General features: G+C 37.3%; 1 protein-coding gene across 4 annotated transcripts in view; it reads left to right on the top strand.

Annotated features, from left to right (window-relative positions):
• VWA8 (von Willebrand factor A domain containing 8) overlaps positions 1–25,689 on the top strand; it is a 336,953-nt gene that overhangs the window by 104,910 nt on the left and 206,354 nt on the right. For all 4 annotated transcript variants that reach the window (XM_026493342.4, XM_044381840.3, XM_044381841.3 and 1 more), the window contains 5 exons: positions 283–443; positions 2,419–2,532; positions 11,164–11,332; positions 13,549–13,626; positions 20,761–20,876. In XM_026493342.4, coding sequence (XP_026349127.2) covers positions 283–443; positions 2,419–2,532; positions 11,164–11,332; positions 13,549–13,626; positions 20,761–20,876 — 638 coding nt within the window. The remainder of the gene's footprint in view (positions 1–282; positions 444–2,418; positions 2,533–11,163; positions 11,333–13,548; positions 13,627–20,760; positions 20,877–25,689) is intronic.

Genomic DNA, 25,689 nt, shown 5'->3' with positions numbered 1-25,689 from the left:
TATCAAATGAATATTTTAAGGGAGGGGAAAAATGCTAAGTAAAAAGGGGGAAAAAAGCCCTCACTCTTACTATAGTATGTGGATGAGTAACAGGAAAAACTTCAAATGACCAGGAAAAGCTTTTGAGTATTTTTCTTTTTAGTGGATTGGGGAAGATGACTTCCCAGTTGTTATATGGAATGTTATGTTCAGAGAGGTAGCTATAAAGCTAAATAAGCTACCATCCATCTTTTAAAAATTAATCCTGCATTTTCTTTGGTCGGTGGTGGGGCTTGGTTTCAGGATATGACCGCACGTGACCTGCTACAGCAGAGATACACTCTTCCCAACGGAGACACTGCGTGGCGGTCCTCGCCCCTTGTGAATGCTGCCCTGGAAGGAAAGCTGGTCGTCTTGGATGGCATCCACCGGGTCAATGTGGGCACACTTGCTGTATTGCAAAGGTTTGTATGAGTCACACACAAAAAAAAACACACCATGTAAACAGTAGACGTGGAACTCTGTCATAGTCTTTTTTAAACTGGGTCATGCAGATCGCGAGAAACAACTTCTGTATCCAACCAGAACAGCAGATGTTTTTATTGTCGTAAACACAGTACAGTAACACTTCCAATACTGAACATTTTGGGGAAAAAACAAACCACTGCCATGGCAAAATTCTCTAGGTAAGAGTTGAAAAAAGAAAACTTTTAGGTAGTAATTTTGAAAGGCTTCATATATGCTGGTTGACACAGTAAGTCACGCAGCTCACGTTTCTTACAATTTGTTAGTCACAGCATCACTGTTTACAAACATCTTATGAATCATAGATCTAAATTATTAATCCTGTTGGAATTTTTTTGAGAGACAAAGTATAGTTCCTTATATAAAATGTGTAATGGGGGGGCACCTGTCAGTTAAGTGTCTGCCTTCGGGTCAGGTCATGATCTCAGGGTCCTGAGATCAAGCCCCACATCAGGCTCCCTGCTCAGCGGGAAGCCTGCTTCTCCCTCTCCCTCAGTCCCTTCCCCTCCACTCACGCTCTCTCTCTCTCTCTAATAAATAAATAAAATCTTTTTAAAAAATAACATGTGTAATGGATGTTTGATGATATTTTATATAGACCAAGTTCACTTTGTGTTTACAAACTCGAATATTGTGTAACTGTTGTTTCTTTATTTCAATTTGGGTGGGGAAAACATTCCTAATTAACTTCTCTAGAATGTAATGTTAAGAGAAGATTTCATCTGTAACTTTCATGAAGACTGTGTCCGTCCTGTGTCATTTCAGATTAATGATACCAAGTTTTTATTTGTTCTGTCTTGATTCTGTCATTTCTAGACATTTGATTTTTAACTATGGAATAATCCATTTCCCCAGCCAACTACTCAAAGTTTCTTGTCCTTGACAAGATGCAGATACTGAGTGTAATTAAAAATTCCAAAAACATTGTGTTAATCCTGATTAAACTTGAGAGCATTTGAAAATAATCACAAATTTTTAGTGATTTGCCATAAATATCCCATAGATTTACAGTATTTTTTTCTTCTAAATAGATAAATACAGATACAAACAAAAATAATACTTACTCTCCCCTTTTATTGGTTATCTCTTGCCAGTTAGGCCAAGCACTTAGGAAAAGGAGCAGCTATCATTAATTGAGTACTTGCTGTCTCCTGGGCATTGTGCTAGGCGAGTGCTGCTCAGCTCTCAGCCTTGGAATCACCTTGTGGGGGAGGGCTTAAAAGTTACTGATGCCTGAGCTCCACCTCCCCGAAAGTCACATATAAGTGATCCAGGGTGAGGACTCAGTGCTTACCATGTAGAGGTCATGTGGGGCAGCTCTAAAGTGGGCATCTGGAGACTTCCGTGATTGGTGTAAAATCTAGCAATAGTGTTTTTCAACCTCTGCAACATCTGGAAGACAATGCTATGTGTGCTGTGCACGGTTAGGTCACCATCAGAGTTGAAATATGGAATAGCACCAGTTATTTCATTATAAAGATTTTTGATACTTTAAATCCTGTAATTCCGAAGACAGAAATACATTGATAATGCTATCCCTTGAAGAGTTACATTAGACTCAGAGTATGTACCACCTCTCTTGTTCATTAATATGCACCTCAGGGTTATCCTGAGTCACCCATTCAGCTGCTGCTTTTCATCTCCTTCTTCCTTTCCCCTTCCAGCTCCTCATCCTTCTCCTCCCCGCTGTCCTCATCTAGTAACCATGACTACTGCTCTCCAGTACAGAAACCAAGAGTTTTGCCAAGTAGAATAGCATTAGCCAACTTGAAATTTCAAAAAGTGCATCTAACAAAATTGTTAGACTCAATTGCCCGCAATAATAGACACGATTAAAATGTTAATTGATTCCACTTCTAGTGACTTCAACGTTCCAAACCGATGAATTTGTTCCCTGACTGCCCTCTCCCTTAGGTTGATCCACGATCGGGAGCTAAGCCTCTACGATGGCTCTCGGCTGCTGAGAGAAGACAGGTATAAGCGTTTAAAGGAAGAGCTGCAACTGTCTGATGAGCAGCTACGGAAGAGGTAATGCTGGGTGCCCCGCTCTCGTTCTTGTGTTCGCGTGTGCCTTCTTTTTAGTATTCTTCTCAGCTGAGGGTCAAGCCACGCTAACTTCGAATCATTTAATAATTTGGTGTCTTGAGCATACTCACAATCTGGCATTTCTTACAACTGGAGTTTGCTATCCACAGTGTGCTCTGCACTCTCAGCCTTCATTTCACATACGTGTTTCAACACTTCATAAGAACATTAGGTCTAAGAAGGTAATCCCCCTTCTGTTGTCCTAGCAACTCAGTTTTGGCCCCATACTTTGTATCCCTTCAGGGCAAGAAAAAAAAAAGCCTCATAGTCTACCGGGCCGTCCCTCCTAGGAAGTGATCATTTATTACTGAAGTAAACCACCTGATGCAGAATTACCCTTTGTGGCTTACTTACGGATTCCTTCCAGAAATGTCCCAGCCAAATGCTACGTATGTGTCTTGATTGGATCCTGGATCAGGAAATAAAATGGAAACAGCTAGAAAAGATACTTTGAGACAATTGGGGAAGTTTAAATATGAAATATATATACTATATGATATTGAGTTAATAGTAATATTCTTAGGTATCATGGTATTCTGGTTTTGAAGGAGAACATTCCTGTTCTTAGGAGATACACACTGAGATATTTAAGGGATAACGTAAAAAGAGGTCAGTGATTCCCTTCCAGATGTTTCAGGGGAAAAAAGACATGTACGTATGCTACATGTGCACAGCACACAGAGAGAAAGAGCAAGTGGGAATGAGAACACAAGGTGGTAAAATCTTAATAGTTGGCAAAAATCTAGGTGAAGGAGGTAACAGGTGTTCATATTCTATTCTTTCAAATTTTCAATGTGTTTGAAAAATTGCAAAATATTCCTTCTAACTAAATACTACTTTCCTTTAGAGGAGGTTTGGCAAATATAAGTTTTATCTCCTTACATTTCCATGGATATTTTGACAATTAGAGATTGTTACCTTGGCAAATACCTAGTCACTTAATTGAATCTTATTTATTTGAAGTTTCCCCTCCCCACAAAGGGCTTGCTGACATATTTAACACATTAAAACTTTACAAATGATAATTAAGTATTTCTTATTGTGATTCTGTTTTAAGGAGAGTTTTGTTTAAAAATTTCCTTGGAATTTTTTTATGGAAAGGAAATATTAAATTCCTTACTACCTCTGTATAAGTTATTTAAAAAAATCACTTGATTATACACAGGTATTTATGCTTCTGGGATACACATCATGAAATTCCTCTAGCCCAGTAAATAGTTTCGTTGAGTGTCTAGGGAGGGAAGTTATAAAGATCCCTCTCATTTCATACCTTTACTGTATATAACAATCAGCTTTTGTACATTATTCGAATGTGAACCACACATCAGAGAACAGTTTATATTTTCAGGGAGATGAATCCAAGCAGCTCTCAGAAAGTCTGCTTTTCAGGCTCCCTTAGGGCTTCAGGAGCATTGTATTTGTAGTCAAATATCCAGGAAATGACAGCCCTCTTTCCTGAGAAGTACCCAAGTTCTCCCTAATGGTCACAAGAGGTTTTACAAATGAAAACAATTTCAGGAACAGAGTGGCCCTGAGCATCGTGTCGAGGTTTTGGCTCACACTGCGTAGTAGTACTTCCTTCTCAAAGTGTCCCATCTTCATCATTATTGATTTTCATCACTCCCATCAATACAAACCAGGCTCAGTTCTATTTCTAGAAGTCACTTCAAGTAGATAGAAACAAGTCATAAAACATTACTTGGTTTCCTTCACTTATTTTTAATTTTTGTTTGAGTTTTGTATCCTTGTTAAACATGCATAGAAGTTGAGCCAGGTAGCTTTTTCATGGTTTTTTATGAAAAATACCAGTCCTCTGTCATCTGTCCTCGGACACTGTCCCATTTCCCACATCCCAGAGTCTACTCCTTTCAACTTTGAGCTGTTTTTTTTTTTTTATGTACTTACCACCGTATCACTAAATAATACACTTTTTTTTTTAAAGAATAGTTGACATACAGTGCTGCATTAGTTTCAGGTGTACAACATAGTGATTCAACAAGTTTATACATTATGCTATGCTCATCACAAGTGTAGCTACCCTGTCCCCATACATCACTATTGCAATATCATAATATGCTTTCATTGATATTTCTTGATTTATTTTTCAGTGTTAGGCATTATTGACTGATTTCTTCCTATGGAAAATTAAGGTTTAGCTCTTTTTACCAGTCGTCTTCCTACTATGTATACATCCTTCCCATCTCTCATTCTTCCTGAGTAGTTATGGAATAATTGTCTTTAGAACCTCACTCAACATCTGCATGATTATCACTACATAAGGACTATACAACAGCTGAGTCATTTGGTAAACTACAGTTGTTTTTCCTTTCTTGCATACGTTTTGTTTTTCCTAAAGTTAGCAATTGCGTACATATGAAGAGAGGCAGATACAGAGAGAAATAATTACAGTGCAGCTTTTAAATTTTAGAACAGATCTCTGCAATAATCCTATGGGAACACAGAAGAGGAAGTGACCCTGTTTTCTATGTATTTATCACTTTTTCATCCCAGACGCTTCCCCTCTCGTATAAATCTCCTCTCAGCACGTTGAGGCACATCGGGCTTTTACCAGTTTCATCTTTGTCCCATAGTGCGTTCCGACCAGCCCTGATCTGCACCTGCTGCCCTTTATACTTGGAGCTCACATGTCATGCTAGATCTCTGTCCACTCCCACTTTCCCATTGCCTCTGATCTGTCTTTCTGCAACTTTGATCAGTTAGATGTTGAGCCTCCTGGGCTAACCTTCTAATTTTCTGTTCTTTCTTACGATCTGTCACTTTGTCAGGTCTTCACTGACTTCTCAGAGGCAAGATGTCTAACAGTTGATTCTCCTCTGTCTGAAACATTCCTACCAGTTGAAAGTCTAATTCCTTTCCTTATCAATATTCTCCTTCTTTTGCCTGAGAAACACACTCTTTTCTTATGATTGTAAACAGTTTTTCTCTATTTCATTGTTAAACAGTCATGTTACAGAATCTGCTTCACTATGATGATATGGATTATTAGTAAATTTATCTTTTCCTGGCTAAACTTGATTTAATTTTGTGCCCATTTTTTACTTTCCAAGAATAAATATGTTCTCTGTTAGGGTTAGAATAGGTTATAATAGGATGGAATATAGTAAGCTTATTCCAGTTGACAGTATTTCTCTCAGAACGTGTTTATTAGGTAGAGAGCTGACAGGTTGATCAGAAGGACATAGTGTAGTATAAAGTGGGAAATTTTACTCATTGAGAAAGTTAATTTTTCATGAGTTGTTCTTACAAGTAATATGACCCATTATCTAACATGGGTTGATCCTATATGCTGTGGATATCTAGTATGCCACTCTTGGCATAGCATTTGAACTATGAATTAGAAACTCATCATCTGAATCACCTGTCCTTTCATTTCTCTACCTAAGCACAGAATTAAAGTTCAGTGAAATGATTATTATTTCTGAAAGTCTTTAATAAACTCAGCTATTAACACTTTGTTTCCTTGGGGAATTTTGAGATAGAGGAAGAAGTCAAAGTCAGAATGAAGGGAAAGCAGATTTAAGAGCTTCTTTGTCTCTAGACCCAGTTTGGTAAATTTTGATACCTGTTACCTGTTTGTATTCAGATAGGACCAGTTTTCATATTTATGTTTAGCAGGACTCCTTTCGTTGCAAGTAACCAAAAAAAAGTTAAATTGTTGCCATAGGGATTTATAGGTATTTCACATGGTCAAAGGAGAGGCAAGGGTGCAGTTGGGCCTCCGGAAATGACTGGAACGTAGGACTTTAATGTTGCAGGACCTTGTTGCTCTACACTTCATCTCTTTGTCTCGAATGTCGCAATACCTGACATGCAGTAGACCACTTAGTAAATGTGTTTGAACGACGGAATAAATCTTAACTTGTGTAAGTTCTAGGAAACTCAAGGTAAAGGTAATTCTATTACTCTGGTTTTAGATGAATTTCTGACCTAGTAGTGCTCCCTTTAATGCACCTACTAACAACAATACCTTGCCTTTTATGACAAGTCCGATACCACAAGGTCTCATCATTAACAGCTCCTAGCAATGGGCTACGGTGCCTTTCAGCTTCATAGTGTGAAACCCAATTTCTAAACAACTGTTTTTGACTCCTTTGCTGACCTTTATTCTAATTCTTCACCAAGATCATTTATCTTGAGCAGAACCCTCTGCAGGCATTCTTTGCAGGTAATTGCGTAGCTAATGTGCCCTTAGATATGGCGTCAGAAATGTCAGTGACTTTCCTTCTCTTGTTGCAAGACACCAAGAATCCAGTGGACATGGTGGTTAGAAATAGCATGATGGCCACGCACACCAGACACCATGCCTGCATTTCTCACAGGAAATAAGGACCAAAATAGAACTGCTTCCTTTGATGAGAAAAACTTCTTTGGGGGAAGGGGGAGGACAAATACTGTAGGCTGCTAAGTGTGTCCCTTCCTGCCGTTGGTCAGAGCATAGATGAGGGGGCCAAGAGTCTGTGCATTACTAATTGTTTATTTTGCCAAGAAAGGTTATCTCAGGGAAGCAATAAAGATTAGTGGCCTAGTCTCAGTTATAATTATATACGTTCTAATGTTTTTATATTTTTATTGTATATTCTATTTGTATTGATTGTGATTGAACATTGAAAATAGTTTATAATCTCCCAGTTTTTCCTGATCAGTGGTGAACCATAACTGGACATCGGGTGTAGTCCTTGATTGATTAGCTTCTCTGACCCTTTTATTCTTACTCCTATGCTTGAGGACAGGTAGGATCTGAGCATTCTCTCTTGCCTCCCCAGAAACCTCAGCATCTTTTTGCTGGCAAATTAGGCCATGTAAATTTTTAACAAAATTCAAGATAAATCCAGGATTTTATGCCCGAGTCTTTGTGTTTGATTCTCAAAACAAAGAGCCTTAAGCAAATTCTGATTTTGAAAAAGAACCATTTTTTCCAAACTCCATGTCTGTGAAAAGTCTAATTACTATTGTGTGTTTTGGTTTTATCTTTTTGATAGAGAGGATGCACTTTCTCTAACATACTCATTCAAGACCAGATTTAGATTAGCTGCTCTGCTTTTGGGTGGAAAACCATTATTCCCAGTTCTTATCAATTACCTTTCTTTTGTCCTTGCCATCAAAGGTCTTCAAAAAGTTTCTTGCAGTGATGGCTCTTAACAACAGCAATACCTTTATTTAGTTATTCAGAATCTGCTCTCTTCCAAGTATCACTCTAGACCTTGTATGGTATAAGGATGAGTAAGGAATGTGTCCATGCAGTTTGCTACGTTGCATAGGAAATAAAGGTGAAATATGGGCTGCGTAGCTGTAGATTCAGAACTGCACAGCCTGTAGGTTCAGAATGCGAACACTAGTAATAGTATAGAAGGCCGGTTACAAAGTCCTCTTCTGGCTTATGATTAATGTCTTTATAAAAACCTTCTGTGTCATTCTCTCAAATTCCTTAATATATACATTTGAATAAAATTGCCCTCTAATTTCCTTCAGAAGATTGGACTTTATTGAAGTCTTTCTTCTTTTATTAATAGCTTTTTTGAGGTATAATGACATATAATAAACTGAATATTTGAAGTGTACAGTTTCATAATTTTTGATATTCATATATACTTATGAAGCTATCACCACAGTCAAGATAATGAGTACATCTGTGACAGCCCCCCCCCCAACAAAGTGTCCTCAGACCACTGGGAAATCCCTCTCTCTTGACCTCTGTCACCCTCCTCTCCCATTCCTAGGAATCTGCTTCCAGTTACTTGATATATCTTGAATTTTCTAGAACTTTATATAAATGGGATCACACAGTATATACTTTTTTTGATCTGGCTTCTTTCACTCAGCATAATTATTTTGAGATCTTTCATGTTGTTATGTATATCAATAATTCATTCCTTTTTATTTTTGAGAAGCAGTGGAAGGTGCTTTACTCTCTAAAACTTGTATTTATGCCCCCAAACATACTGACCTCAATACTTTTATTTTTGAAATCTTTCTTTAAAAGAGCATTTTGCTTTTTTAATCTTTAATCTTAATGAAATATTTACTTATCTGAAGTTAAGCCATATCTTTAGTTTCGTTTGTTATTCGTTGTTGTTAAATTCTAGTAAAATTAAAGTTAACCTTGCTTTTAACTTTTAACTGTGCTTGTTTCCTAATTCTCAACTATTTACCACTTATCCAGCCTTTGTATTTCACGCCAGTATATTAAATCACCTGGAAGTACATGGCAGATCCTCAGGAGTCCTCTGCTTTCCAACTTTCAGACGTGGAGATCCTGTCGTTATCAGGAAATGACTTTCCATATGACCTATTTATATGTAAGGAAGCCTTTGGGGGACCTAGCAACACAACGGTCCTTATCCTGTTATTCAGTAGTTTGCTGGCTGTTTTTATAGTCAGCGTACACTTCTCTGCCCGACACATCAACTGTCGCAGAATCTGCCCTCTTTAAATTGGGCCAGCTTACCCGTGTACCCTGCTAGAATCAATACCAAAAAGCAAGCCACAGACAGTGTATGTGCTAAGCAATGATCATCACCTATTTAAATTCAAACCACCTAGCTTGCTCTCTAGTGGCTAATTCTCATGTTAATTGCTCTTTTAGTCCTAAATTTATAGCTCAGCTGTGGTACCTGCTTCCTGATCTTTTGGTTTAAGGATATAAATTGGACTTCCTCTTTTGGCTTACGTGTTGTTGGATTTTGGCTTTGTTTATTCCCTGATTTAGTATCCTTCATTATCTTGAGTAAGAAACTACATCTGCAGATTTAATTTTGTGTAGTCAAATCACAAAAAGGCAGCAGTGTCTCTCCCACCTTCTTTTGTCCCAGCTAGGAAAGAGGGGAGGATCAAGGATGAATCCAACATCTGTTGTTGGGCCCTGAAGCTGAGTTTTCTGGAATATGGCAAACCACTTGGCAGAAGTGGAAAATGGAAGAACCTTCCCTTTTAGCTTTTAGATCATAGAATTTTCTGTGTCTAGATTCTCTTGTGTGACTATCTAATTGCTGGCAGTCCTCAGTGATCATGCTATCCTCAGGACTTTCAGACCCTGCTCATGTTGTTATTCTTTCCTGTTTTCCCAGAACAACTCCTCTGGACAGTTCATTCCCATGCCCTGCTTGAATATCTGTAAATAAGGATTTTTTTTTTTTTTTTGTCCTACCTAGAGAAATGAAATTATATCTGGTAGCTTTTATGAATACTTCTAGACCTTTCATATGACCATTTCTAAAAATTGCTTTTCCCTGGTTTGCAAATTATGTTGTGGCCTCTAAAATTACAGATCATGTAGTCAGGGACTCAGTGGACCTACCTGTTTTATTGGGAGGGCGTTTTCTTATCTTAAATCTTCAGAGTACTTATCTAATTCTCTCCACACATATTGTACCTCCTAATATTCTAGCTGCCTAATCACTTAACTGTTGGGTTCTATTATAATAGTTAATGCCAGTGAATAGCCAGTTATGCACCTAAATTTTTATTTTTGTGAAGATTTTGGCAGGTGTTTGCGTTTTATCTTTTCTCTCTCGTAGCAAGGGTGATATTACCCTCTAAAGTTATATTTCCACTGGGGTTTGGAGTGCAATTAATAAGAACTGACAGTATCACCACATGATTAGATCACAAGAGGTGTCTAGTCTGTTCTCTAAAACATACTCAAGTCATTTCACAAATGGTGGGAAGTCTTACCTTATTCTTCTATGTGTCCCAAAATATTTACATCCTCAGATTCCCTAGCAGAGATTTATAAAAGAGAGCACTTAAAAAAAATCACAGTATTTCCTATAAAATGAGAAAAGAGTGAATTATATAAAAGTTTAATTTTCTCTATCTTTTGAAGACCTAAAGTATTCTTATTGTCAATCCAGATTTTAAACTTAACCCACCCCCTTATGCTGCTTAAATTTTCTGTGTTGTGAACAGTGTTCTCATCCTGGATCATACTCCTTGGTCTTTCTATGATTGATGTAGAGTGGGTTCCTTGCAAGACAGGAAATTTTGACAGGATTTTGAATAAAGAAAAGGAACCTATGTAATGAATATGAACTGGATGGGATTTTGTTTCAAGGGACTACGGAGGCATAACAACATATCCAAGACAGTGGTTTGTACAGGGATGGAGATCATCATTGGAAACAAGACATCATGTTTTAGCAGTAGGTGATTCTTTTTTCTTTTTTTAAAGGTTTATTTATTTATTTGAGAGAGAGAGAAAGGAAGAGTGCAGTGAGTTGAGGAGATGCAGAGGGAGAAGGGGAGTGAGACTCTCAAGCAGATTCCACACTCAGCACAGAGCCCAATGTGGGATTCGATCTCTTGACCCTGAGATCATGACCTGAGCTGAAATCAAAAGTCGGACCCTTAACTAACTGAGCCACCCAGGTGCCCTTCTTTTTCTGTTTTAATAATAGGTTCTTAGGACATCCTGATTTTTTTCAAAGCTTGTTCTTTGGATAATAGCCTTAACTATATTAACAGCAGTAGGCATATTGTTGCCTAGGCTTTAGCTACCATGACCTCAGTTGTAATATGAAAGTTTATGTTTATTTGTTTTATTTTTTCCCCTTTTAGATCCATTTTTCCTGTCCACCCCTCCTTCAGAATCATTGCCTTGGCAGAACCCCCGGTTATTGGAAGCACAACACAGCAGTGGCTGGGACCAGAATTCTTAACCATGTTCTTTTTCCATTATATGAAACCACTTGTCAGAAGTGAAGAAATTCAAGTGATTAAGGAAATGGTAAGAGTAAGGCTAGCTCTAGCCTGTTGCCTTCAGCTGTTCCCTTTTCTTTCAATCTTTTTTTTTTTTAAAGATTTTTTAATTTATTTGACAGCGAGAGAGGGAACACAAGCAGGGGGAGTGGGAGAGGAAGAAGCAGCTTCCTGCTGAGCAGGGAGCCCAACGTGGGGCTTGATCCCGGAACCCTGGGATCATGACCTGAGCCGAATGCAGACCCTTAAGGACTGAGCCACCCAGGTGCCCCTCAGCTGTTCTTTTTTGAAGGTGCTCTGACACCTGTCGCAGCAGAGTTGGTCCTTTCTGGCTTCTTCCCATTTACTCCCAAATTTCCTGATAGAGTGGTTCTCACACTTCAGCATTTTCAGAATCATCTGGAGGGCCTGATAAAATGCAGATTGCTGAGTCACTAGATCCGGGGCGGTACATGAGAATTTGGATTTCTAAAGCTCTTAGGTGATGCCCGTGCTGCTGATCTGGGGACCACACTTGGAGAACCGTGGATGTAAGCTGTCTCCACTTTCCTCATGTGGAGGCAGTTTTAGGATTCGTTCTCCTTCTATAATCAGCCAGAGATGACTAATTTAAGTTCCTACTATAAAGGGAGGCCAAATATATTTTAGTTCCTTAGATTTTAGAAAATACGAAGTCGTCCTGTCCTGTTCCCCTCAGTACTGTGATGTATCCTATACTTACCCGATTAGTTACCTGGTGGCTTGCAGTATACATACTGTGTTATTTCAATGTCTATTTTAACTAAAGTTCTTCACACTTTTGGAGTTTTAGAACTACATTGTTCAATGTAGCACCGGGCACATTCAATAAATTTTAAAAGTTCAGTTTCTCAGTCATATTTCAAGTGGTCAATAAACACATGGGGGCTTTTGGCTACCCTATTAGACAGCATAGGTAAAGAACATTTCCATCATCACAGGAAGTTCTGCTGGGCAGTGTTGTTCTCAATCACAAATAATTAACTTTTTACATAAATGCACTCATCCCCTTTGAAATACCAGAACAAGCTGATTAATTTTAGGTCTTGTGAGCATGGTGGTGGATAGCGCATAGGCTTTCAAGACAAACAACTTATTTTTAAATGCCAAATCTGGGGTCTGGGTGGCTCAGTCTTTAAGCATCTGCCTTCAGCTCAGGTCATGATCCCAGGGTTCTGGGATCGAGTCCCACATTGGGCTCCCTGCTCAGCGGGAAGCCTGCTTCGCCCTCTTCTACTCTCCCTGCTTGTGTTCCTCTCTTTCTCTCTGCCAAATAAATAAATAAAATCTTAAAAAAAAAAAATAAATGCCAAATCCACTCCATATCAGCTTCCAGATCTTAGGTAAATTACTCAACCATAGTTCCTTCATCTGAAGTTGGGGATAATACTGCTTCTTATATCACAGGATTTAATTTAAAGAATGAATGAGATAAAATATGTACTGAAAAGAATGTAGAATTTTCAAGTCCTGGTCACGTAAATGAACAAAGAAACCCTGAGCGGTTTACTTCTGAAGTGGTTACATTATACCATTGTTCTAACATCTCTCTGATCTTTTTAAATTAAAATTATAAAATATGTCATTGTTTCAGTTTAATTTCTCATAATTTAATTCAGTTAAGTATTTAATTAGATTAACAGTGTTACAGTTCAAGCAACCAGCATGTGTTATTTAGGCAGCTGTTCTTCAGAATGCATTGATAAGCTGATTACTACCCTTAGGTATGTGGTTTCAAAGTCCTTGAAAAAATGAACAGCGTGAGCATCCATTCTTTGTTGCAGGATACCTAGTTGGTTTGGTAGATTACTACTAAGTGAAGGAGTTTGGTTTTAGTAAGAAAAAATGCCTAAATTAGGAGTTAAAAAAATCATGCGGAAGCTAACAAACAGGGAAATAATTATGAAAAGCTTTTTTATGGGTACACTTTATGCCGGTTTTTAATTGAGTTAGAGGCTCCTTTCAGTTTTATCCTGGTGATGGAATTGTAAATGAAGAGTGGCTTGGTTTTAACTACGTGATTGTTAAAGAGAAAGCAGAGGCGGAAGTGTTCCCTGAGAAAATGCATAAGCAAATTTATTGAGGAGTTAAACATGTTACCTATCACCAGGGACTTCCTAAAAATATAATTCTGATATTGTTTGCTGAGTAGCCAGAATTTCTGGTTGATTGATCAGATATCCCCACTTACTCTTTCTGTCTTTTCTTAATTCTGTCATAACATAGGTCCCAAATATACCTCAGGAAGCTTTGGACAGATTGTTATCATTTACACACAAACTCAGAGAGACACAGGATCCCACGGTAAGTCTGGGCTTTTTCCCATAGGATTTTTTGTTGTTGACATGCTGCTGCTTTATGTTCTCAGAGTTTAATGCTTTAAGATCTATTTTTCAAGCTGGTATTTTTATCTCTTATGCTGTGCTTTGCCCTGTGCATATATTTTACTCTTTCAGTGATTTGAACATTGACTCCAGCTACTCATGGCTGGTCTCATAAAGAAAACTAGCTTTAGAGCTTGGTGATCTGGGGGTTCAGTTCAGGCCCCCGATCTCCTGTGCTGAGCAATCTCATCTAGTCTCAAGGCTTCAAGTGTGACTTCTGTTAATGACATCTTTCTCTTCAGCTCCTAACTCCTCTTTTCTTATTGTTTCTCTGTTTCTAATTGTGTTTCCATCCTGGGATGGCGTAGAGGCAGAAAACTTTCTCCTTCCTTCCTTCTAGGTTCTCTTGCTGGCCTAAGGATTACATTCACATGAGGCAGACTAACAGGAGAAAACCCAATTTAATTCTGTATGTACAGGGGCCCCATAAAAACAGTAGTCTTAAAGCAGTGACCAAAGCAGACAGCTTTTATACCTTTTAGATAAACATTAAATTTGTAAAGAATTGGCAAAACAAAGAAGTTTGGGTTTGAGGTAGTAAATTAGTGACGAGGTAACCAGTTTCGTTTATATTACCATCTTGGTCCTGTGTTCCCTATTGCTAGCAATAAGGATGCCTTCTACCCTCCTGGGACAGAAAGGGTATCTTTCAGAGGGAAGATTTATTTCCTGTTTTCGGGGGACGGAGGAGGGTCAGAATGTCCTTCTTGTACTGGCTTTTTCTTAAGTAACTTTAATTCAAACTAATAAATATGTCAAAATGGCATATTTTGGGGTGGCATACCTGCCCTCCCACCCTTTTTAAAATTCCTTGCATAACTTTTATTTTAGCATTCACAGGTGAAAACACTTTTGCACTATAACAAAAATTTTCCCCTGTTGTCAAAAGTCCAATACGCTCAATATAATTCATGCTCTATCGGGAGTGAAATGAAAAGGTTAGTTTTCAACCTGAGGTTTTCAAGCAATAATTAATATTTTAAAAAGACCAAGGCAAATTACATATTTGCGTACAAAGGGATAAAAGGACTAACGAAAATGTTACTTGCTTTGAGCTGGAATTTTAATACTGAAGCCTGGTTATATCATGCCCATCTGAAGCATGATTGGTGATTATACATGCATTTGGATAGCAAAAAATAAAGAACTAATTCTTTAATAAGTACAGTTTGGTAAGCAGAGTCTTTTAAAACACAAGGCACATGGGGAATAAAAAAGAGGAACTTGATGTTTAAAAAGTTAGAAACCACTGCATATGTTAGAAGGATCAAGGGCTGTCACTAACTCTGAATCTCAGTGTTCTCATCTCTAAAATGGGACGTGCCATCTACTTCATAAGGAGGTTGTGATGATTAAACATGAAAACGTGTGTGAAAAATCTCTTCCTTAGTGGCTGGTTAATAAATGATAGTTTCTTTCCCTCCCGGCTGGATACTGGGATTGCTGTAAATCCAACATGCCTTGTACCACTAAACTGTCCTTCCCCTTTAAATCTATTGGTATTTCTTATTTAATTTTCTGGCTGTGTTAATAATCTGTCTCCTTGCTTTCCTGTGATCTCCACTTAACCTGAAAGCAAATCTCATCAATTTAACATCATGATGTCTCATCCATTCTCGTACCTATTGCCAGTAATTGTCCTAGTATTTGGTTTCATAATCTTTCTCCTGGAACATTGCCCTTTTGACTGCCCTCACCACCAACAGTGCATTCCTCATGTGGCCCTGGATTACTTTCCTGGGCCTGTTGTAACAAATTACCATAAACTGCTGGCTTATAACAACAAATTTATTTTTTCACCGTTCTGGATGCCAAAAGTTTGGAATGCGTATTACTGTTTCATCGAAGCCGAGGTATCCTCAGCACTCCCTCAGGGGCTCAAGGGGAGAATCTGTCCCTTGCCTTTTCCAGGTTCCAGTGGCTGCCAGCATTCCTTGACTTGTGGCCTCATTATCTTAATCTCTACCTCCATCTTCACTTCACCTTCTCTTCAGTGTGTCTGTTCAGACCTCTCGATGCCTCCCTTTTACAAGGATATGTGTGATTGCATTTAGGGGCTGCCCCAATAATCCAGGATAATCTCTTCATCCCAAAAACGTTTAATGTGGTCTGCAGAGTTAACTTTGCCATATGAGGTAAAATTCATAGATTAGGATGTGGGTATCTTTGGGGAGGGGACCATTTTCCAGTTATCACAGACCCCCTATTAATAATCCCTGGGATTAATAACCTCGTCTCCAATCTGTCCTTTACTTTTCTTTTGTGTTCTTTTCAGCTACACCATTCTCTTTCTTGTTCCTTGAACCCACTCATGTCTGCCTCAGGGCCCTTGGCACTCAGTGTTTCCTCTGCCTAGGTTGTTCTTCCCCAGATAACTGCAGGTTTGCCCCCTCCCCCGTTTGAATTTGCTCAGATGTCCCCTTTTCAGCAAGGCCTACCTGAAGCACTCCATTTAGATTCACATTCCCCCACCCCCATTTCATTCTTCTCTCTTTTTCTGCTTTAAAGTTCTTCATAAGTCTTATTACCCTTCGATATAATACATCCTTTACTCACTTTTTTTAACTGCCTATTTTCCCTCACTCAAATTTAAGTTCCAGGATAGCAGGGGGTTTTGTTTGGTCCCCGCCGCATCCGCAGCATCTGGAGTTTTGCCTGCTATGTAGTAGACGCTCAACAACTGTCTGTTAAGTAAATGAATGAATGACTCATCCGTAGTATCCCTGGAGCGGCCTTTCCCAAATCCAGCTCCTAAGTTCTTCCCCCTCTTTACACTGTTAAGGGATGAATTCTTCGCTTACAGACTGAAGGACAGCCTGCTAAATAAGCATGCCCGCCCAGTTCCGTCTGACTGAGGCCTTCCTAGCCTCACTTCCTCCAGCTTCTCCTGAAGCACCCTCGGCCCTCCCGCACTTCCCTTCTTCCTGCTTGCTAAGCCCAGCACATACCCAGATGCCTCCGCTTCTGGGGACGCCAGAATGCGCTTTCTCCCTGGCCCCTGTCAGGTCTCTCTCAGCCTCAGACAGAAGGAACCTCTACCTCCAACCTGCTCTCGTGACACTTGACGTACGATTCTGCTACCGACCTGCCGTGGCTGTATCACAAGTTTATTTTCATCTCCTCAGTTAGTATTTGAACCCCTTGAACACAGTGTGGTTTATTCTTCTTTCTCGTTTTCCAGCCTGGTGCCAGGCCCCTAAGAGACACTTAACAAATGTTTGATGGATGAATGAATAAAGTGATTGATTAATTACTAATTTATTAACACATTGTCCCTAGAGTTTTCTCTCCCTAAGAACAGTATATTTTCCTAAAAGAAATAACTTTAAGAGGAGAAAGAAAATTTACTGAAAAAAATTTCTGATCAGATCCTTCATATTTTTAAGCTGAATTATATTATTAATGATGTTAATACAAAAAACCCCTTGAGCTGTGCTCTTAAACTCCATAACCATGGTAACTAAGGGAATGTGCTCATATCCTCACAGTCTTTTTTGCAAGATAAAACTGCAGTTAGAAATTTAATGTTATAAACGTTAAACACATTAGGGATTTTTTAAGTAAAGTGCGTTCTCAATTTTTAATTGATAACGTGAGAGCAGAAATAAGCAAACCCTTTATTCAACACTTAAACGGCTTAACATAAAGCTTTGTTATGATTTTTTTTTAATACTGGATATTATCATAAAGCATTTCGGTATTAGCAACTGAGAAAGCTGGTATTTTTCAAATAACGAGATGTCCTTACTGATCACTGGAATGAAATGTGAAGGCTGAATTCGGTGTCGTTCTTGGATGAGGCTAGAATAGTGTACGCAAGGAAATTATTGTATGGTTTATTGGGACTCTTCTCATGAGAATCCTCAGGTTGGAGTCATTTGTCAAACATTTTCCATTATTAAAATAGGAATTATTTGTGGGCCCACATATTCAGAATGGGAATTGCTGAATCCTATTTAGCTTCTGATACTTTAAATCATACTGGCTCAAATAACCTTTTCCTCAATTCTCCCCTCCCTTCTTTCTCATATCCATCAAGGGCCAAGTTCTCTGAAATATCTCTACTCTTTTTTGCCAGTAACCTTACTGTACCTTATCGTTTTATAGACAGATCATTGCAGTAGCTTTCTGTTTCCTGTCTCAGTTCTCTCTGTCCTTCAGCTACTTTGCATGCTACTACCAGACTAATCTTTCAAAACTCATATTACCACTTTGCACATAACAAAGTCCCGTTGCCTTTAGGAGTAAGGCCAAACTCCTCCAAGTGTCAGTCCCAGGTCTTTGTTACCTAGGAGCAAGTTTTCCACCAAGACCCTCTGGTAAAGCTGGGCTGGCTTCCTCACATTTCTGCATCTATATCTGTTCCTTTTGCTCTCATGCCTTTGTTCATAGCATTTCTTGTGCCCACTTGAACATTTTAATTTTAAGCCCCTCTAGCAGTTGTCAAGTGCTTCACTTATTTTGGCATTAGATTATATGCTATTTTGAATTGCAATTTATGCTTTCTTATATTTAAATATTGTCTCCATGTCTAGAATGCAAATTTGTTGAAAACAAGGATGAACCAAATGTTTGCTTATAAATGAGTTCTTTGAGACATAGAATGTGTTTTTCAATAGAAAAAGGGATACAGCATAAATGGCGATCATGCTCCCAACCTAGTTCCCAAAGGACCATTTAACCTATGTTGTAGCTGAGATGAAATACTAATCACAGTGCACCAGCATCTCATGGAGCTGCAAAATACACACAGGAGGGGAAATCCCTGCGCTTTGTTCTTCCTTGGGACCTACCAAGATCACCTTAAGCGAAATGCTGAAACAAGCCAGTGTGCAGTATGGCTCTGGCGTCTTGGCACCCTCCCACTATCCATCCTGAAGCCTCTGCTAACTTCATGGAGTCCTCCTGTGTGTTCCCTTAGGGGCTCAGGGCCACTGTATTGCCCCCGTCACCCCCGTGACATTTTACCCTGGCCTCTTCTGCCCTCCTAAAGGGCTAGTTGCTTCAGAAGTTCTTCTGTCTCCTGGTTTTCAGTTAGAACTACTGTCTCCTAATGCTGCTGATCTAAACTAGGAATTAATCCAGTAATAATCCGATGCATTAAATTCATACTAAAGTGCAGGTCACATCCCCTTCCTATGTGAGATTTTTTTTCATTTTGAAAAGGCTGACTTTTAACAATAATTGCTGACATTTGTTGAGTACTCATGTCTGACCTCTACTAAGTGCTTTAGAACAATTTTCTTTTCTCTCTCCTTTTTTCTAGTTTCAAGTTTTTATTTTAATTCCAGTGAATTAATATACAGTGCAATATTAGTTTCAGGTGTGGAATTTAGTGATTCATCACTTATATACAATGCCCAGTGTTCATCACAAGTGCCCTCCTTAATCCCCATCACCGATTTATCCATCCTCCATCCACCTCCCCTCCAGCAACTCTCAGTTTGTTCTCTATAGTTAAGAGTCTGTTTTCTGGTTTGCCTCTCTTTTTTTTCCACTATGTTCACCTGTTTTGTTTCTTACATTCCACATATGAGTGAAATCATATGGTATTTGTCTTTCTCTGACTTATTTTGCATAATATTCTCTAGCTCCATCCATGTCACTGCAAATGGCAAGATTTCATTCTTTTTTATGGCTGAGTAATATTCCATTATATATATAGACACCACATCTTCTTTATCCATTCATCAGTCAGTGGATATTTGGGCTCTTACCATAATTTGGCTATTGTTGATGATGACGCTATAAACATCAGGGTGCATGTGCCCCTTCGAATCAGGATTTTTGTATCCTTTGGGTAATATCTAGTAGTGCAATTGCTGGATTGGAGAGTAGTTCTATTTTTAACTTTTTGAGGAACCTTCATACTGTTTTCCAGTGTCTGCAGCAGTTTGCATTCCCACCATAGTATAAGAGGGTTCCCCTTTCTCTGCATACCCGCCAGTAGTTGTTGTTTTCTGTGTTAATTTTAGCCATTCTGACACGTGTGAGGTGCTATCTCATCGTGATTTTGATTTGTATTTCCCTGATGATGAGTGATGTTGAGCATTTTTTCGTGTATCTGCTAGCCAGCTGGATGTCTTCTTTGGGAAAAATGTCTATTCATGTCTTCTGCCTATTTTTTAACTGGATTATTTATTTTTTAGGTGTTGAGTTTGGTAAGTTCTTTATAGACTGTGGATACTAACCCTCATAACAACCTTAAAGGTGAAGGCATTATTGTCACCAGCTTAAAGATGAGAAAACCAAGGCTTGAAGATGTTGCATAATCCACAAAGCTAATACATGAGAGCCTGATTTGTCTGATTCCAAAGCTGATAAACTTTATCAGTCATTTCATTACACTGCCCACTAAGATAATTTCAAAATCACATTAACAAATATTTACTGGTACTCACATATCCTGAGTTTTATACTAGCAGCTCTATTAATGGGATTTCCGGGGGTTTTTGAAGAATAAGAAAACAAAGTGAAATTCTTCTGGCTGTATGAGGGAAGGATTTCAGACTGCAAGCTGCCACCCAAGAGACAAACTGGTTGACACCTCTGTGGTCAGCAACCTAAATTGTCTACAATTCCTTTTCTCCATTTCAGAAGCCTTAGATTTACCTAAAGCTCTAAACATTTCAGGCTATCTGAGCAGTTCAGCTTTGTGTAGGCAGGGAAAAAAAGAACAGATAGTTAATTGTACATAAAAGCTATTTGTAAGTCAGGTGTGGCCTGTATTACATAACATCTTTCCTCCGTCCACCCTCTTCTCCCCTCCACCCCGAAAACATGTATGCACAGCACTTAGCACAATGAAAACACTTTTATTAAATTTAACTGTTAAACACTTTTTATAGATTATTTTTAAAAAACTGTCTTTAAAGATGTCTTAAGTGTAAATTGGTTTTCATTTATTTTTATTCGTAATTCATTAACAGTATATATGTATTTGAAGTTTGGCCTTGTCCTTCAGGAATAGTGAATTCTGCTCTGATAACCATCTGAAGGGACTCTCAGCAAGTTCAAACAAGACTCTTAACAGGCTGTCTTTGCCTTTTGATAGGCACAGTCCCTGGCAGCATCACTTTCTACCAGACAGCTGTTGCGGATTTCTCGTCGGCTATCACAGTACCCTAATGAAAATCTTCACAGTGCAGTTACTAAAGCCTGCCTTTCCAGGTAACCATGTTCCCCTTTCTCACTGAATTCAAGTTTCTGGGTCTTTGCTAAAACAGTAACATATGTTTAATTAATAGTATCCACAGGTCTGGAGAAAGTATTGCTTAAATATGTAGCTATTTCAACCTCAACGTTCAGTTAGAACCTATTTTATCCTACTTAGGCATAATAGCAATTTAAAGGGATATTTTGTAGATGAGAAAACTATTTAAGTCACTTGCTTAAGTTAGAGAGTAGTAAATAAGTAAAAGTGGGTTTGGGGTTTGAGTGCTGGTTTGTGTGACCTCTGAGCTAGTGCTCTTCAACATTACACTGAGCACCTCCCAAATTAACATTGGAACTTTCCATGCTTGATAGTACTGTCCTGTTGCGTAAATTTAACAAAATGAATAACTTTTCAGTCTACGCTAATATTTTTTACAATTGTTTGGAAATTATTATAAAATATTGGCTTATAGAATTTTCTTACAAAATCACACTTGCATGAAACTGTTTTAAAAGGGAATAAAAAAAGGGGGGGCAGCGCCTGGGTGGCTCAGTCAGTTAAATGTCTGCCTTCAGCTCAGGTCATCCTAGGGTCCTGGAATGGAGCCCCACATCTGGCTCCCTGCTCAGTGGGGAGTCTGCTTCTCCCTCTCCCTCTGCCCCTCCCCACTGCTCGTGCTCATGCTCATGATCTCACTTTCTGTCTCTCAGATGAATAAATAATCTTTTAAAAAATAAAGAATAATAAATAACAATGCCCAAGAAGCCCAGAGATTTCTTTTAGACTCTTCTCATGTGATCTGGCAATTATTTTTGTGGTGGCTATGACTATTGTCCATTCGTTCCTTGATATAAAAAAGGAATTAAAAGAACCTATTTTCAGCTTAGGAGAATCTGTAATTGCCTCTATCAACCTCCAGTTTAGCTGACAGTTTTTCCTATAGTGAAAGTAAGCTTCCTGTGTTGCAACTTAAATTTGTTCTCTCTCCAGCTAAAATGAGGCTCCCTTCCAGTGTCTTTAGAGTAATTTTTTAGAAAACTGATAATTATGAGAAATAATTTTCTTTTAAGTAGAAAAATATTAGGCTTCCAAATGTAAACTAGAAAAAAAGAACTTCAATTGCTTATTTTTCAGGATCATGAACTGAAAAAAATATAGACAAAGAGATAGATTCATTACCTACCCAGTATTTTCTTAGTCAGAACTTGGGTATAGATGTGTCTTAATAGAAATAAATAGTCAATACTAAGCAACGTAAACAGTTTTGGAGCCTAAGGGGAAATAATACTTTGGATATTAGAGTGAAATAATCATACCCAACGCATTCTACAGACTGTTCCAAAGAATAGACAAATAGTGAAAACAGCAATTCACTTTGAGTCTGGTATAATTTTGATACCTCAACCAGACAAGAATAATGTATGAAAGGAAAATTATAAATCATGAAATAATCCAACTATATATATATATTTTAAATCATGAGCAATTTTAAATTATTTCAGGAATACAAAGAAAGTTTAATATTTTGTTTTTTAGTTCACTATATTAACATATTAGAAAAAATATTTTTAAAAAAAATAAAAAGGATTTGATAAAACCCAACAACCAAGCTTAAAAACAAACTAAGTTCTTAAAAGACTAGGAGTATTCTTAGTACCATAAAGAGAAGGAAAATTCTTCAATCTGATAAGGGGTATTACAAAAAATTTAGAACAAACATCTTTATGATAAAATACTCGTATTTCCCTTAGAGTTAGGAACAGAACAAGAATGTCCCCTTTTTGTACTTTTAGCCAGCGCATTTGCCCAAAGTTATCTGATTGACTACATAAAACCTTCAAGAGAAACTATATATAAGTCATTAGAAAAAAATAGAGTTTAGTGAGATTACTTATAGAACCAAATCAGTGACATTCCTATATTCCACTAAAAATCAATTGAGGAAGTCTAATTTTTCAAAATAATCCCGTTAAAAATAGTAGTAGAAAGCTTTGAGCACCTAAGAGTAAATCTAATGACATGTAATACTTTTATGGAGAAAAGCAGAAGTCTTTATTGAAATCTGTAAAGGACTTAAAGGGGAAGCTATACCAAGTTCATGGAAGGGAAGCTTCAGTCTTGTAAAGCTATTTTACTCCAGATTTTATATAGATGTGATCTAATCAAATGCTACTAACGTTTTATAGAATTTGACAAGCTGATTTCAAAATTGGCATGGAAATAATAGCAAAGGAAATTTTGAGGAAGATTAAGGAATTGTACTTTTTCTGTCAGATACCAGGACCCACTATAAAGCTATATTCATTGTTACAGTACGATGTTGGTGCAAGGAAAGACAAATAGACTATTAGAATAGACTACAGAGACTGGAAACAGACCCACACATCTGTAGGAAGTTAGTATTTATCAAAATTAGCATTATAAATCATGTGTGGGAATGGATGGACTTGTCAATAAATGATTTAAAATAAAAAATATCCATTTTATCCCATACAAAAAAGTAAAATCCAGATATACGACAGAAACACTATAAGCTACTCTACAAACTAAGAGATGTTTGATAAGATTTGTAATCACAGATGGATTAGTATTCAGGGACTATCAGGTATACAAATTATTGAGGTGAAAGAATCAACCCTAAATGGGCAAAGGATGAATAGGCATTCATGGAAGTTAATTCAGGTGACCAGCACACATTTGAAAAGATGCTCAACTTCATCATTAATCAGGGAAATGAGATTTAAAACAATAATCAGCTATCGTTTCATACTTTTATAATTTTTACCTATAAAAATTAACATTTTTTGTGAATAAAAGAAAATGGAATTGTATTACTGCTGTTGGAATGGAAGTCTCATCACTTTGGGGTTATGTCACAGTATCTCTATGCCTAAGTATATTAATACTCTTTGATTTGACAATTCTATTTCTTGATATTACCTCAGAAAGAGACTTAAATGAATGGATAAGGAAGCATGTGTAAGAATGTTGATTGCATCATTGTTTGTAACAATGAAAAATTGAAACAACCCACCTGTCCCTCAGTAGGGAATGAATATATAAATTGACAAATTATATAATGTGATACTAAACAGTCATTAAAATGAAGTAGATCTGTATGTATCAATCATGATAGTTTAATATCAAGTAGGAAAAAAAGCAATTTGCAAGAGGATATTTGGTATACATTGCCATTTATAGAAATGTTAAATACAACAAAAATGCAACATATATATATATATATATATATTTTAAGATTTTATTTATTTATTTGAGAAGGAGAAAGCGAGAAACAGAGCACAAGTGGGGGGGTGGGGCAAAGGGAGAGGGAGAAGCAGACTCCCCGCTGAGCAGGGAGCCCGATGCAGGCTCAATCCCAGGACCCTGGGATTGTGACCTGAGCCAGAGGCAGATGCTTAACTGACTGAGACACCAGGCGCCCCAATGAAATATATTTTTAACTTATATATATATATCAGAATAAAATATATATATATATTATATATCAGAATATATATATAATATATCATATATTATATATATGAATATATATATATCTCAGAATAAAAATATGGACAGGAGAAATACACACCAGTTTCAGGGTGAGAATTACCTCCTGGTATGGAAAGAGATTAATAGAATGCTTAATAGTCTCTGTAGTTTTCTGTATGCTTAAAATATTTCATAGTTTAAAAAAATTAAAAAACTTAAAATTACTTCCTTTCAAACTCATAAATATTTCACTGAATTAAATAGCTAACTTTTCCAGTGTTATCAACTGACCACGTTAAATTCTGTTTTGTTACCACCCTATTACACTTTGCAAAAAGTGAAACAGCTATCTTGTTTATGCATTATCTGTTGACTTTAGCAAACCTACAAACTCAAAAACCTTTTTTACTAACCTTCTATTCATGATAGCACAATCACAGAAAGCGGAAAAAATCTTATTGGTGCATAAATTTCTTTTTTCTTTTTTTAATGACCTCATTCCATATTGAAGCAATGAAAAGAAATTGAATTTCACAGAAGTTTTTTTTTTAATTGATATATTTATGAAGTCTATTATTTAGCAAACTAAATCAAAAGAAATCTTCTAGTGTAAATTTGTTCAACATTAAATTTATTGAATATTGGCTTAGCTTTTAAAAGTCTTATTAATTTAATTTTAAAATACTTTTCATTTATGTGTTATTTGTTTATTGCCAGTTGAGTTCATACTGGAACATTTCTTCATCTGAGGGAATGATTCCCTAGTACCTCATCCTCATCTCTAAAATATGTACACCAAGTCTTCGAGCTAGATGCGTAATTCATTTTCTGGATAGTTGAAAACCTAAGAAACCAAGGGCAAGGAAGATACTACAAGATTAGGAAGTTACCAGATATTTTATGTTCCAAAAGTTCTTTTATTATGGAAGCATTAACTAGAAGTTCCTATAATAAGAGTTCTATTCCACTCAAGTATTTTGCATTCCATTACAGTATTTACTTATAGAAAATGTTGGGGTGATGATCCTTCAGCATAGAAATTTGAGGCAGAGCTATAAGAATTAGAAATGAAGATTAACTGTTTCTGACATTGAAGTAATGGGAAATTTTCCCATTCACCAGAAACTTAGTTTGCATACAATATTTTTTAAGAATTCCCTTGTGACATAAAATGAATGACATCTACTTTAAAAAAAAATTGCCGTTCAGTGTTTTAAGGCTATAATTTCAGAAACCTAGATCTTCTTTAGGTTTTTCTGTTATTCAACTTACTCTGTAAGTTTAGCTGATCTGAATTGTTTTTATGGGCCTTTGAAAAATGTTTGATTCCATTTA

This window comes from Ursus arctos, unplaced genomic scaffold (assembly GCF_023065955.2).
Source record: "Ursus arctos isolate Adak ecotype North America unplaced genomic scaffold, UrsArc2.0 scaffold_10, whole genome shotgun sequence".
In the NCBI taxonomy this organism is placed as follows: domain Eukaryota; kingdom Metazoa; phylum Chordata; class Mammalia; order Carnivora; family Ursidae; genus Ursus; species Ursus arctos.
This window is presented reverse-complemented; position numbering and strand designations above follow the sequence as displayed.